This window comes from Enhydra lutris, unplaced genomic scaffold, assembly GCF_002288905.1.
Source record: "Enhydra lutris kenyoni isolate GAN:26980312 unplaced genomic scaffold, ASM228890v2 scaffoldscaffold9, whole genome shotgun sequence".
In the NCBI taxonomy this organism is placed as follows: domain Eukaryota; kingdom Metazoa; phylum Chordata; class Mammalia; order Carnivora; family Mustelidae; genus Enhydra; species Enhydra lutris.
Window position 1 is genome coordinate 22,029,806 of NW_019154093.1, and position 15,417 is coordinate 22,045,222.

The 15,417-nt window shown below is 45.9% G+C and overlaps 1 protein-coding gene across 1 annotated transcript; it reads left to right on the plus strand.

Moving 5' to 3' along the window:
- The first annotated feature begins 2,910 nt into the window (after nt 1–2,910).
- LOC111143439 (glutathione peroxidase 7) lies at nt 2,911–10,713 on the plus strand. The gene is made up of 3 exons (XM_022497180.1): nt 2,911–3,276; nt 7,994–8,255; nt 9,853–10,713. The coding sequence occupies exons 1-3, from the start codon at nt 2,911–2,913 to the stop codon at nt 10,014–10,016; spliced, it is 792 nt and encodes a 263-aa protein (XP_022352888.1). The 3' UTR covers nt 10,017–10,713.
- Nucleotides 10,714–15,417: the final 4,704 nt, after the last annotated feature.

Here is a 15,417-nt window from a genome sequence, read left to right on the forward strand (position 1 = left end):
CCCAGAGTTTCCTCTACCTCAGTGTCTAGAATGCTTGTGCTCTTTCCCATTTCTATCCACTCTCCTTGGAACAGCCAGAGGGATCTTTCGACATCATAAGACTCCCTGCCACTCCTGTACTTTATTTATTTGACAGACAGAGATCACAGGCAGGCAGAGAGGCAGGCAGAGAGAAAGGGAAGCAGGCTCCCTGATGAGCAGAGAGCCCAATGCGGGGCTCGATTCCAGGACCCCGGGATCACGACCTGAGCTGAAGGCAGAGGCTTTAACCCACTGAGCCACCCAGGCACCCCGACTCCTGTACTTCAAATAACAACATCAATGGGCACTTGGGTGGCTTAGTCAGTTAAATGTTGACTCTTGATTTCAGCTGAGGTCCTGATCTCAGGGTCATGAGATCAAGATCTGCACTGGGCATGAAGCCTGCTTAAGATTCTTTCCCTTTTCCTCTGCCCCTCCCCTTTCCACCTCTAAAAGAAAAAAAAAAAAAAAAGATAAATAACTACAACAACAAACCACCCTCATTTCTTGGCTTAAGACCATAATCTTTATTGTGGCCTACTAGCTACTTTGCGATCTCACCCCTTACCTGCCGCATTACCTTCCCCTCTCACCCTTTGCTCTCTGTGCTCCAGCCAGACTAGACTTTTTTGCTTCTCAATGCACCATGTTTCTCTCTCCCTTAGGACCTTTGCACTTGCTTCCTTGCTTCAACCTGGCTACTTTTTGCTTATTCTTCAGAGTGCAGATCAAACTTCCTCTGGGAAGCCCTCCTTGCCTGCCTCCCTTTCCCTCACCAAGCTAGTTAAGCTCATGATCTGAGCTGATTTAACACAGTAGTAATTAGAGACCTATTTATGAATTAGTTAATACCTGTCTTCCCCTGGGTAGGGACCATGCTGTCTTGTTCATCACTGCATAAGAGGTGCCTAGAGCAGAACCTGGTACAGACCAGGTGCTCAATAAGTGTTTGTTGAATAACTATAGGAGTGCTTAGCCCTTACAACATTACAACAAATCTCCAGTTTACCTGGTTTCTCATGAAAGAGGACTTCAGCTGCCTCCATTTTGACCTCAAAATTCCCCGGTTGGGCTCTTTTTTCCAGTTTGTCTCTTGGCTCAGATGGAAGACCTTGCAGGCAAAGCATCCCCTGATGGGAACCCAAACCACCCTTTTAAGCAATCAGGACTGCCCTGAGCCAGCAAGACCTTGACCATGACTGACTCCAAGACACTGATCAATTTGACTGCTACTGCCTCCCTGCACAGTCACCCACTTTTGCCCTACATTTTCCATATATAAATCTGGAAGTACTCTTGGCACTTTGGAGATAGTCTTTGAGAAGTTAGTCCACTGTCTTCCAACATTGGCCTCACTGAAATAAACTCCTTTCTCATTTTACTACCACTCATCTCTCTGCCTTTGATTTTGTCAGTAACAAGTGGCTGAACTTGGTCTTTTGGGACCCCTGGAGCCAAAAGCTCTTGCACCCGTGTGCCCCGGCTGTTCTCTAACAGCAGCCTGTCAGCTCCTGAAGAACCAGCACAGCATCAGCACCCAGCACCATGCTTGGCACTTTATGGGGCTTAGTAAGGGTTTTCTGAATGTGGGAGACACTGTGATGTGCCGCCCAGATTCCCCATCAGTGAAGACCTGAGATATCAGCTGCTGGGAGTGTGGTCAGTGGAAAGCCTTTAACGATCGGCCTCTCCAAGGACAGGGTCACCTTGGCTCCCCTCAGGCCCCTTCCCAGATGGCCCCACATCCAAAGACTGGTGAGGCAGGGATATAAAGCCCTGGCCTGGCCATTTTAGCTAATCTGGGGACTACCCTGATGGGCCGTTCTAGCTCCAGAGTCTCCAGAGACTCCATGGGGTCAGCCAAGACTGTCCTTGGGCCTGCAATGAGCTCTGGACTTGTGCCCACTCCTGTTCCCTCCCTCCCTTCCACAGGTGTTGATTCCACAGGTGTTCCCTTATAAATTCCTGCACTGTAACCTCCATTCAGAATCCGCTTCCCCCAAACCCCACCTGCAACAGGCCCTGTGTCTTTTCTCCCCTTTCTCCGGGCCATCTCTTTCAGGGAATGTACATTCATTCACCTAAAGTTTGTAGGCACCCTTCAGCTGACAAAGCATTCTGATGTGATGTGGACCAGGAGCAAATGGTCAAGAAATGATTCTTGAGACATTTTTGGTGCAAAAAGATGCTTTTACTAAGCACGGGGTCAGGACCCATGGACAGAAAGAACTGCACTGGGGTTGGGAGGAGTGACTGATGATACCTTTAGTTAGTGGGTTTTAGGGATGGACTAAGTCTCTAAGGAATTTGGAAGTAAAGCTTCCAGGACTTTGAGGGGGTTAGGTGCTGCTAAGATAAGGTTATTTACTACTGCCTAGTAAAACATCAGTCATGGACCCTTCGGATGTCTATCATTGGGCCACATGCTCAGGAGGTAATTGCAAATATATCTTGAGGAGTGTTTACAGCTATCAACGAAAGTGACATTAATAAAAGCAAAGCTATAACGGTAAAGCAATAAAGGAAGTCCTTGAGAGAGATGTAGGAGTGTTACAATCCGTAAGCCTCAGGAATTCTGCCCGCCGCAGCAAAGTCTGGCCTTTGATTCTTTTTCTTCCGTCAGTTTCACCTCCATTCTTCTGTTACTCCCATTCTATATCGTCTAGGGGCGTCAGGAAGGGGTACTAGCCAGCCTCCACTGAACACAGGGAGAAGCTGAAGCCCATTGAAGTCGCATGACCAGCTTAAGGTCGGTCACTGAGCTCATTAAAAGCTGAGCTCTCAGATCCAGTTTTTCACCTCCCTTTCCCTACCGAGTCGCTGCATCCTGGAACGAGAAGCCTCACGGTCACTGATCAGAATGGTCTCAGCGGTCAGAATCCCCAAACCATGTTTCTGGGGCCCGGGAACCGGCGCGCAGTCCGACGCTCCCCCGGTGCTGGTGGGGAGACTAAGGTCCAGAGCCCCGTGCTCCAGCGCCAGCGAGGCAGAAGGCGAGGGGGCGCGCCCAGCCTTCCCAGCCGCCCGGCGCCCGCGCCGGAGCCGCCTCCGCCCGCCCCCCACGCTGGGTCCCTCCGCCTTGATTTTGCCCTCGCGGCGCCGCCAGATCGGGAGCCAGTCATGGTGGTTGCACTGGTGGCGGCGTGGCTGCTCCTGTCGGCCGCGGCCTGCGCGCAGCGGGAGCAGGACTTCTACGACTTCAAGGCGGTCAACATCCGGGGCAAGTTGGTGTCGCTGGAGAAGTACCGCGGCTCGGTGAGTGTCCGCCCGCGGCAGCCTCGGCCCCTCCCGGGCAGGGCCTGGTGCTCGAGCCCCGCGACCCAGGACCCTGCGGGTGTGGCTCCGAGGAGGCTCCGCAGCTCTGCCCTGGCTCCCACCACACCAGACATTCCCCGCGGGGTGCAGCGCCCCCAGATCCTGCTCTGGGTCTGTCCCGCGACGACGTGGCACGGCCCCGGCACGCAGTGAAACCCGAAACTCTCCCAGCGGACGAAGATTTCCCTCCCAGCGAGCGACTTTGGGCTTTGGAGTCTGGACTTCTCCCACAGGCTGATCGCCTCGGCCCAGCCTTTGTCATGCATGGGTCGGAAAGTAACCCCAGCATCCTGCCGCCTTTGTCTCTCCCACCCCGTTTCCGCGTCTGGAGCTGGGATTGTTGCTGCTCTTGAATCTAATGAGAGCACTGTGAAAATGAATGTGCAGTGTAGCGGGGGTTATCTGTTCAGATGCACGGGGACCTTGCCGGATCTCCCTTTAGAGGGGACATGGGGCCAGCAGAGGAAAGGTTATTTGCACAGGGTCACACAGCGCTGGAAAGCACAGAGCCTGGAGGAGAATCACCCACCCATCTGTGGACTTCTCTAGGCAAACTCCTAAGATGGCAGCTGGGGCTGGGCTCCAAGTCACCCAGGCTAACTGCTATCTCCTTAGCTCAGAGAGGACTCAAAGAGAAATGTGCCTGGGTGAGTCTTGGAAACAAAGGTGAGTTTTGGCAAGACCAAGAACATTCCAGGCAAATAACTGTTCATACCAAGGCTCAGAAGCAAACAGCAAGAAGGATGGAGGATGGGTGGGTGGGCTTCAAAGGTTCTGCTTGCAGGAATATAAAGCTTGAGGCTTAGTGGTAGAAGATGAGGCTGAAGGGAGTAGGGAGGGCCCGAGAGGGGCCTTGAACACTATATTCAGAGGCCTAGATTTTGCACTGGGTGTAATGAAGAGTGCTCAAAGTCCATTTCCCAAGATGGACCTGAGACAAAAAAAAAAGAAGGAAAGAAAAGAAAGAGATGAACCTAGGTAGGGCCTTGTTGTGAGAAAGGTCAGGAGTTGGTAATGGACACATAGGGACAGCATCCAGATTTGGAAGGACTGCACAAAAATGGCTATCAGCATTTTTCTCCTGGGAGAAAGTCTTTAGTGAAGAATGCACTTTCTAAACCTTAAAATGCCCAGTTATGCTGGGAATCCTGGGGGCAATATTCCTTGTCCTGATTGTTCCCCAAGGTGTTGTGAATTTCAAATGAGATGATAGTGTGGAAGTGATATGGGAAACAAAGGCAGAAGAAAAAATTAAGTTTCCTTACTGTCTACAGCCCATTGACAAGTCTTTGAAACAGGTAGAGTGATGTTCTTCTAGGAGCTCAGCTACCTCGATGCTGACACTTTGCTAAGGGCAAGAGGCAACCTTAGCCTGATCCCCCAGGATCCTGTGTGTCTACTTTAACATACAAAAATTCCTTTGGAAACTTCCTTTGTCTCTACCCTCTAAGATATATGCTAGCAATCATCCTCCAAGCAAATGACCTACTGATATACATATGGAGGATCTCAGGACTGAGTTTTTACTAAACAGTAATAAATGACCTTTTCCCAACAATGGCTAGCCCCCTCAAGATCCTGGAAACCTTGTTTCCAAAATACCTTGGAGGCTTGTGCTGTCCCTAACCCCATCTCAACCTGAAAGTATATAATCAGCCACTACTCATGACCCCAGTGCAGTTCATTCTGCCCATGGGTCCTGTCCTCGTGATTGAATTAAAGCACCTTTTTGCACCAGACTTCTCAAGAATTCTTTCTTGGCTGTCAGCTCTGAAACTCAACATTTTCCTACATCAGAAGAACCTGGTAGAGTGCTCTGTACCTGTGTTTGGTGGGCCCCAGCAGGAAACTCATCCAGGACTGAGGACAAAAAGCCAGTAAGAGTAGGGCCCATTCCCAGTCAGGTCTCACCTTCCTTCTAGTGCAGGTTGACAGAAAGCTCCAGATTTAGCACTTGACCAGCTCTGCTACTCATTCATTCATTATTATTGAGCACCTACTGTATGCTAAGTACTAGGCCGGTGCTCGGGATACAGTGGTGAACAAAACAGACAAGTTTCCACTTTAATAGAGCTTATATGAAATGGAAAAGAGAGAGACCATAAACAGAAACAGAGAAGTGAACAAGGTAATTCCTAGTACAGTGGTACTAAATGCTAAGACATAAATAGAACAAAGTCTATTTATTTTTAGAATTAATAAGGCACTCAGAATGCGAGGAACAGAAATCTTGGAGAAAATGACCCAGAGAAGTGATCCCAGAATTCTGAGTGTTTTAATACTCTAGGTCATTGGTAAATCCTAAAAACCATGGGAGTGAGAAGCCAAGAAATCAATCCGAAAGGAATTGAAACAAACGAACAAACAATCAGAACAAAATCACATACCTACCAAGAGATAAAGTAAGAATTTGAACCCAGGCAGTCCAGGTCCAAAGCCCAAGCCTGTAACTGCAAGGTTTAAAGGGAAACCAGGAATAGTCATTCCAGGGAAGCTGTAAAGGATTCTGTGAATTAACCCAAGCTGGGTCTACTACTTGGACGATAGGGGTCATTCATTTACCTGTAAATAATTACTGACTCATTATGTGTATCTTAATAGTCTTTTTTTAAAAATTGGAAAAGGTTTCCTGGCTCCCAGTACCTGCGTGGCACTGGGTCTAACCCTGGAGACAAAGCCATGAACAAGAGCGTATGGTTTGTGCTCTCAGGCTAACTGGGAAGGCTGTCATTTAGACCAGTGTTGAGTATGGATGAATAGGTGACCACCTGGGAAAGCACTTGTCTCTGGTGTGAGCTTATGTACCTGTGGGCCTGAGTGTAACATGTGTGCAAATGGTTTGTTTACTTCTGTGTGCACACCTGAGTCTGTATGTTTGGCTAGACATATATGTAAATTAGCTATGTGTATTTGGGTATGTCTGCCCATCCGTGTTTGGGTTACTTTAAGGATAAACTTTTTGGTTTCAGGAATGGAACTAGAAGCCGAATTTCCCTCCTTCCAAAAGAGTGGGCAGATGCACAAATGTAGGTTAAAAATAAGCAACCTTTAATGTTCTCATTGCCCAGGTATCCAGCAGAGAAGAAAGAGGAAGATCGCTAACTAGGGAAGGGAGTTAAGGGTCCTAGTTTCTCACCACCACAGGCAGAATATGACATGCTGACACCAATGAGGGAGGTTGTACTAATGGCCTGTGGCTCCATAGGATGGGTCCTTCCTTATCTGGTGGAGGCAGGGTAGAAGAGTTATAACTCAACAGTTCTCATCATCCAGCCAAGTAGTTGTCAACTCCTCTAGGAGACATACAGCAATGTTTGGAGACATTTTTGACTGCCAAAACTAGACATCTGGTGGGTAGAAGCCAGGGGTGCTGCTAATCTTCCTACAATGAATAGGATAGCCCCTGCATAATAAAGAAATATCTAGTTCAAAATGTCCCTAGTACTGAGGTGAGAAACTCTGCATGGCCTGAGCAGTTTGTGCCTGTGCATGCCCAGTGCCAGACTGCCCCTGGGAGGTGGCCCTCTTTACGGAGACAGCTAGTATAATCCCTGCTCTTCTAGAAAAGCGGCCAAAGAGATAGGGCCAGGCGGCCCAGACACAGGGTAAGATTTAGCAATTCTTTTTTTATTTTATTTTATTTATTTGAGAGAGAGAGCACAGAGGAAGAAGCAGAGTACCTGCTTAGCAGAGAACCCGATGTGGGGCTCAATCCCAGGACCCCGGGATCATGACCTAAACTAAAGGCAGATGCTTAACCCACTGAGCCACCCAGGTGCCCCAGTTTTAAGAATTCTTTAACAATGTATAACTAGAAGCTAAAAACAGCACTGGTGCCAAAATTCTAACTGCAGTATTATAACTGAGTTCTACCAGCCAGCTTTTTATTTATCACCTAGAGGCTATAAATAAATGCATTTATTATAAGGTGATAAAAAATTTAAGGATTAGTTAAGTTAGACTCAAGAAAGTGATATTTGTGTGCTGGAGAGAGAGGGGCAAAATGGGACGGATTACCGTGGGGTCCTTTTATGAAGAAAACCCATGTCTGTCTATATACCCCTGCAGGTGACTGTCTGTGTGCACACTAACTTATTCATTCTGCACACACTTTCTGCTTTCTTTTCCATGTGTTAAGCCCAGGAGTGAAGCAGGCATAGCCTTCAGTGGGTTCACAGTGAGTTTATTACAAGGGAGACCATGTAAATTGATGAGTGCCGGTTGACTGAGCCAGAAATTGAACCCAGATCTGCCTTTCCTCTCCTCCACATTACCTCTGATGGGAGCTCACCAGCGTGTGTGCCTCTCTCTGTAAATGTGTTGTGTGTGTTTGTGGGCACGTGTGATGTGCTCTGATATATTCTGTATCTTGGGGCATATGCATCCCCATTTATGGATAGTGTATTCTCATCCTCATGAGTGTTCATGTATGTGAGTGCACACATATCTGCGTGTTTGATTTCATTTGTGCCTGCATGCATGTGTTCTTCTATCTGTGCGAGGACTGCATATTTACATATGTGTACATTGTGTCTTTGTATTTATGAGAAAGCATTAATTATTGGGGGGCTCACTGTGTGGGCGTGTTAGGTCATGTACAAGTGCATGACTGGTCACTGGGTTGTGTATGTGTCTGCGTTTTGTTTTTGGCGCCCAGGTGTCTCTGGTGGTGAATGTGGCTAGCGAGTGCGGCTTCACGGACCAGCACTACCGAGCCTTGCAGCAGCTGCAGCGGGACCTGGGGCCCCACCACTTCAATGTGCTTGCCTTCCCCTGCAACCAGTTCGGCCAGCAGGAGCCTGACAGTAACAAGGAGATCGAGAGCTTCGCCCGCCACACCTACAGTGTTTCTTTCCCCATGTTTAGCAAGGTCGCAGTCACTGGCACCGGTGCCCACCCTGCCTTCAAGTACCTGATCCGTGAGTCCTGATCCTTTCCCTCATCTTCCTGTAGCTGGCTGAGGTCATGGCTCCCTGGGCAGCAGAAGCCACTGGAGGGCTGGGTGACCTGGGGCCCCTTCCAGACCCCTGCATGTAGGTTCGTGGTCTGTTCCAGCACTAATCTTTGAGGGTGGGCTCAGAGGTATTCCTACCTGAGAATATCTCTAACCCCATCTCACCCCGCTGCCTTGAGGTTCTCCCTTACTCTTGCAGACTTCTCTGGGATCCTGTTTTCATACGCGGGGGTTCTTAAAAGGAGACTGGGCCCTCAGATTTAGTCAACATGAATTAGTCGAGGTTATGGACTTAGGTTAGAGAAACCAAGGCACAGACAAGGGATGCCACATGCCTGGAGAAGGCTGACCAAGATGGCTGACAGGTATCTCCTTTCCTGAGTTAGGGGCAAAATTTGTAGACCATGGCAGGGAAACCTTTGGAGCCAAAAATACCAGATCTTAATATTTCAGAAATAGATCCCTTCTGCATCCCCAGGAGCCTCAGAACCACAAGACGGGGTCATGGGCCAAGCTTGTCATTGTGGTCCTGTTTCCTCCCTTGGGCCTTTCTCTTTCTTTTGGGGGCTCCATTTTTGCGTTCTATTCCATGCTTCTGATTGCCTTCCTATCCCTCACCACCATGCCCCATTTACTTGGAAGAGTAAATGAAAAACAACAGTGTAGCAAACAAAAGATCCCTTACTGAGGCAGATCTGAATTTTGCTCTATGGGTCAATCCTAATATTTGCTTTTTTTCCCCTTGTGTGTTTTTATTAGTTCCTTTCCAGTTCCCATAGTTATAGATCAAACCCAACACTGCTTTAGAAGCAACTGGGGAGCTCTTAAAAGTGGTTTAGACTGATACCTACTGAATCAGGGCCCAAGAATCTGTTGCTTTTAGCCCACGCCCCCCCCCACCATACCACCACCACCACCATGATTCAGATGCAACCAGTCCACAGACTAACATCTGGAAACTATTAAGATTTCATTAGAGAATAGAGTGTAGACTATTCAGTAGTTTGAGATCATTACGAAAGGAGGATCTGATACTGCTTTATCAAGCACTTCACAAAATCCTAAAGCAATAGTTCTCAACCTTGGAGCCATACTGACATTTCCTGGAGAACTTTTAAGTAATACTGATGGCTAAATCTTAACACCAGAGATTCCAATTTAAGTAGTCTGGGGTGTGGACTGAGCATCAGGATTTAATTTGATTTGATTTTAAAAATTTTATTTACTTGAAAGAGAGAGTAAGAGAGTGAGAGAGAGAGAGAGCACATGCATGGGCAGGGAGGAGGGGCAGAGAGAGAGGGAGAAGCAGACACCCCGCTGAGCAGGGAGCCCAATGCGGGGCTCGATTCCAGGACCCCAAGATCATGACCTGAGCTGAAGGCAGACACTTAACGAACTGAGCCACCCAGGTGCCCCATGAGCATCAGGATATTTAAAAGTTCTTTAGTTAATTCTAACTAATAGAACCACTGCTTCAAGGGAAGGATGGACACCGGTAGTGGAATTCCAGGAGAGGGGACACAGGGAAGCACACTTTGCTCTCCTTCTTCCTTTTTCTCTAGAGACTTCTGGGAAGGAGCCCACCTGGAACTTCTGGAAGTACCTAGTGGCCCCAGATGGAAAGGTAGTCGGGGCTTGGGACCCAACTGTGTCGGTGGAGGAGATCAGGCCCCAGATCACGGCACTCGTGAGGAAGCTCATCCTGAAGAAGCGAGAAGACTTATAACCACTTTCTCTCCTCTCCCCCATCCTCCCACCCCTGCCATCCTCCACCTTGAATGGGTGACCAAAGCAAATTCAGTGGTGCTCAGTGGTGCTTAGAGGGAGGACTATGGACTCTCCTTCCTCCATTTTTAACCCACCTACCCTATCACATCTATGGGGGGAAATTTCTAGTATTTGGGTTACTTGAGTCTTAGAACAACCTATAGGAACTCTTGGGCAATAAGAGCTGTTGACCAATGAATCACCAGCCAACAAGAACCTCTAGCCCATGAAAATATGTGGCAAATAGAAGTATATCAAGCAATAATCTCCTGCCTATTAAGAACTCTGTAAAATGGGACCAATTCCTACCTCACAGGGCTGTTGTGAGGATGAGGATGAAAGATCTATGAAAGTGCCTAGGGCAGTGCCAGTTCACTAGGAGGCATTCAATAATTTTTTTTTTTGCATATAAACCATAAAATAATTTGTAATCAATAAAAACTTTTGCCCAGCAGGAATTTCCAGCCATTGAGAATCCAGGGCCAAATATTTATTTGTTACTATAATTGATTTCCTCTGTATTATTTTTTTAAATCACAAAGTAATGCAAATAGATTGTAAAATAATACAGGATGATATAAAATAAAAATGAAGATATCCCCCTTATTTTCTATATCTCACTCCCTGGAGGCAAATAAATACTGTCAGCAATTTGGTACGAAGACTTCCTAATTTTTTTTATCAAGCCAATCATTATTGCCCAATAAGAATTCACAGACCAAAACTACACTATAATAACAAATAGGCAAAGGATATGAATAGATAATTCACGGAATAATGTAGATGGATAATAAGGATATGAGAAGATACTCAGCCTCATTAAAGTTGGAAAGATTGTTTTAAATGATAATACCCATAGTTGGTAAGGATGTGGGGAAATGTCATTTATAGTAACTGTTGGTGGGACAATGAACTGGCACAAGTTTTTAGATGGTGATTTGGCAGTATCTTACATCATTTTTCGTCTTAGAAGTCTCCCAAACTGTGCAAATATATATGTACAATAATATGTATGTACATTGTTCATAATAGTGAAAACTGGAGGGACACCTTTTGTGGCTCAGTAGGTTAAGCATCTGACTCTTGATCTCATGGTTGTGAGTTCAAGCCCTGTGTTAGGCTCTGTGCTAGGTATGGAGCCTCCTTATACAAAGAAATGAAAAACAAGACAAGTATCCAATAGTGAAAATTGGATGCAACCCTGTATCCATCAATATGGCCTGACAATGAATTATGGTACAAATCCAAATGGTACACTAATACAGTTATTAAAATGAATGAATTAGGGGCACCTGTCTGGCTCTGTCAGTAGACCATGCAACTCTTGGACTCAGGGTTGATTTTGAGCCCCATATTGGGTGTAGAGATTACTTAAAAATAAAATATTTCAAAAAATATAATTTATTCATCTTATTTTAATTTTTTTTTGTTTTTTTTAAAGAATGTTATACCTAATGTGGGGCTTGAACTCAACCCTGAGACCAACAGTCACACACTCTACTGACTGAGCCAGCCAGGTGCCCCAAAATGAATGAAGTAGATTTCTATATGCTACCATAGAAAAAGTTGTCCAAAAGTGATAAAAGGGCAACTTGTAAAACAGAATGAATACATGCGCACACACAAAACTCTAGTATGGGGTGCCTGGCTGCTCAGTCTGTAGAGCATGTACTCTTGATCTTGGGATTGTAAGTTTGAACCCCATGTGGGGTGTAGAGATTACTTAAAAATAAAATCTTTTTAAAAAATCCAGTATAAAGAAGTATAATTTTTTAAAGATTTTATTTATTTATTTGAGAGAGAGAGAATGAGTGAGAAAGAGAGCATGGAGTGGGGGAGGTCAGAGGGAGAAGCAGACTCCCGGCTGAGAAGGGAGCCCCATGTGGGATTTGATCCTGGGATTCCAGGATCATGACCCAAGCTGAAGGCAGTTGCTTAACCAACTGAGCCATCTAGGTACCCCAAGAAGTATGATATTTTTGTCAAAATTTTTCTGTATTAAGTGAAAGAGAGAGGAATATAGACCAATCTATTTCTTTCTTTCTTTCTTTCTTTCTTTTTTTTTTTGAAGATTCTGTTTATTCGAGAGAGGGAGCATGCGGAGGAGGAACAGAGGGGCAGGCAGACTCCCCAACCCCTGAGCGTGGAGCCCAGCACTGGGGTGATGCAGGCCTCAATCTCAGGACCCTGAGATTAGGATCTGAGCCAAAGTCAGATGCTTAACCAACTGAGCCACCCAGGTCCCCCTAGACCAAACTGTTAATGGTGGTTGTCAATGAAGTAGTCAGGGGAAAGAGGGGATAACAGGAGACCTTCACAGTCTTTGTTAAGTATTTCTATAATGGTTGAATTTTGTATGTAAAATATGTGTTTCACTCTTTATAGAAATATAAAAAGAGGCAGCTAAAAACTGAAGTAATGGGCAAAGTCACTCATTGATAATTCATTAACCATAAGAATTTCATGTCCACTTCTCCCAAGGTCACTTTTCTACAAGGCAGACTCAGATGTAAGTCCTGGCTGTGCCCCTGACTCACAGACTGAGCAAATTGTTCCCTCTCTGCTGTCTTCCATTTTCCCACTGGACAATGAAAAGGTTGAACTGTGCTTATAGTTTTTGCAGTGTCCCTTAGTGGTCCCCCTCAAAAGCTACCCAGAGTAAATGAAGGCTCTCTGTGAGCCGACCACAGGCCCCACGATGGTAGTCTCCAGCCTGCCCTTACACAACCTGCTCCAAGTTCTAGCTCTGCATATGCTATGCGTACACACACACACACACACACACTGAAATGCAGCAATCATAGAAATGTTCGTGATGGACACCTCAGAACCACATTCTCAGTGGACATCTCTGACCTGTCCTGCTGGACCTCTCAGCCACATCTGACATTGCTGACTGCACTCTTCTCCCTGACACATTCTCTTCCCTTTCATGCCACTATCTTTCCTGGTTTTATGCTTTTCTCCTTGAGGGCTCCTTCCTTTTCAGATCTGTTGATGTCTCTTCCTCCTGCCCACTCCTTCCCAGTTGCTCTTCCTTGGAGTACCAGGCTGGTCCTTCTTCTCACTCCATGTACTCTTCTTCAGCCATCTCATTTTTCCTCATAGTTTGACCACCATCAATGCCCTATTTTTTTTAAAAGATTTTATTAATGGGGCACCCGGGTGGCTCAGTCGTTAAGCGTCTGCCTTCGGTTCAGGTCATGATCCCAGGGTCCTGGGATGGAGCCCCTCATCAGGATCCTTGCTTCTCCCTCTCCCACTCCCTCTGCTATGTTCCCTCTCTCACTCTGTCTCTGTCAAATAAGTAAATAAAATCTTAGTTGAAATTTAAAAAATACATAAAATATTTTATTTGTATATTTAGAGCTAGTGAGGGGAGGGGCAGAGGGAAAGGGAGAGAGAATCTCTAGCAGACTCCAGGCTGAGCAGAGAGCCCATGATGGAGCTCAGTCTCTTAACCGTGAGATCATGACTTGAGCCAAAATCAAGAGTCAGGCACTTAACCAACCGAGCCACTGAGGCGCCCCACCATGTATGCCCTACTGACACCCAAATCTCTACCTTGTATCTACACTGGACTCCTATTCACCTGCCTAGTGGGCATGTCTACAGACATTGCAGTTCAACGCTTCTAGAACTTAACTCATCACCGCTCCCTGACACACGTATCTCCCTTCCACTCAGCCTTCACAAATCCCCAGAGCCTTTCCTTTCACATACCACTCACTTACTACACTATTATTATTTAAGCGACTGGTTTCCCCTCTCTCCTTAGCCTAGCACCTGGCCTTCAGGATATATATAATTTAACTATAAAGTAAGCATTCTGAGCACCAGCTCCCTGCTGTTCCTGACTAGGACCTATCTAGAAACCAAAGACGAGCAGTTTCCCCAGAAATTTAGAGTCTAGCTGACGATTTCACAGTCCCAAGTAGGCCTTCATTCCTATGCTTTTTCAGCATTCTGCTGCTCCCATTGTCCCCTCTAATGTGCAAGAGTTCCCTAGGGAAAAAAAATTTCACTTTAAATCCTTATCAACTGTTACCTTAGTCATTAGCTAACCAGTATCTGCTAACAACTTAGTTTTAAATTAATCCCTTGGTAATTAGCTAACACTTGATTACTTAATATCTGGTTTTCTACTAGCACTTTAGTTATTTTCTAACACTTTATTTATAAGCAATGTATTTTATTTATCTGGTTTTGTCTTAGCACTTAGTAGTTTAGCTTTCTGCCAAGCCTTAATTATTAATCAATATTTTGGTTGTCTGCTTAAATCCTATACTGATCCCTTAGCTATCTGCTATTAGTTTAAGAGTAAATTAGCAATCCAGAGACCACCAGGTAGGAGTTTGGAGAGGGATCACTTCTGGCTGTGGATATGACAAAGGCCTTTGTGTTTGGCTGACCTCTCCTTCATCAACTGGTCCTGGGTCCTCTAAGAAAGGGAGGTCCCTCCTAATTGCTTATTTACCTCTCTGAGCTGAGCTAAAATGTGGTAAGAGGAGAGTATGACTATGAGGGTGCTTCCTGGAAAGTTATGGTTGAAAGGGACATTCATTCATCAACAAATATTTCTTGAGCCCTGTTTATGTGTCAAGTTCTGCACTAGGGTCTAGGGATACATCAGTGAACAAAATAGGCCTGTTCTCAGCTGCCACGTTACTTAGAGAATAGTGGGAAAGACAAACATTACTGGGAAAGATAAGCATTAAACAAATAATTACACCAATTATTACATAATTATGACAAGCACCAGGAGGAAGTACAGGGAGGCTGGCCCTGGAGCTATTCTGGAGTTCAGAGGTCTCCCTAAGGAATGACATTTAAGCCAAGAGCGGAAATTTTATTTATTTATTTATAAGATTTTGTTTATTTATTTGAGAGAGAGAGTGCACAAGGTGGGGAGGGGTCCAGGGAGAGGGAGAAGCAGACTCCCTGCTGAGCCAAAGGCAGATGCCTAACTGACTGAGCTGAAATTTTAATAAGAGTTAGAGGAAAGAGGGTTGCTTGGGTGGCTCAGTGAGTTAAGCGTCTGCCTTTGCTCAGGTCATGATCCCAGGGTTCTGGGATGGAGCCCAACATTGACATCCAGCTCCCTGCTCAGCAGGGAATCTGCTTTTCTCTCTGCTTGTATGCTCTCGCTCTCTCTCTCAGATAAATAAAGAAAATCTTTACAAAAAAATAAAAAAAGAGTTAGGGGAAAGAAGTGGGAAGTTCTTAAGTAGACGGAGACCCTAAGGAAGGAAGATGCTCAATAGGATGGAGCCAGTACTGTCTGGAGCCATGTGATAAGGTGAAGGGCAAGAGAGATAGTCAGGGGCCAGACCGTGCGGGCCTTGTGGAATCCAGGTAAA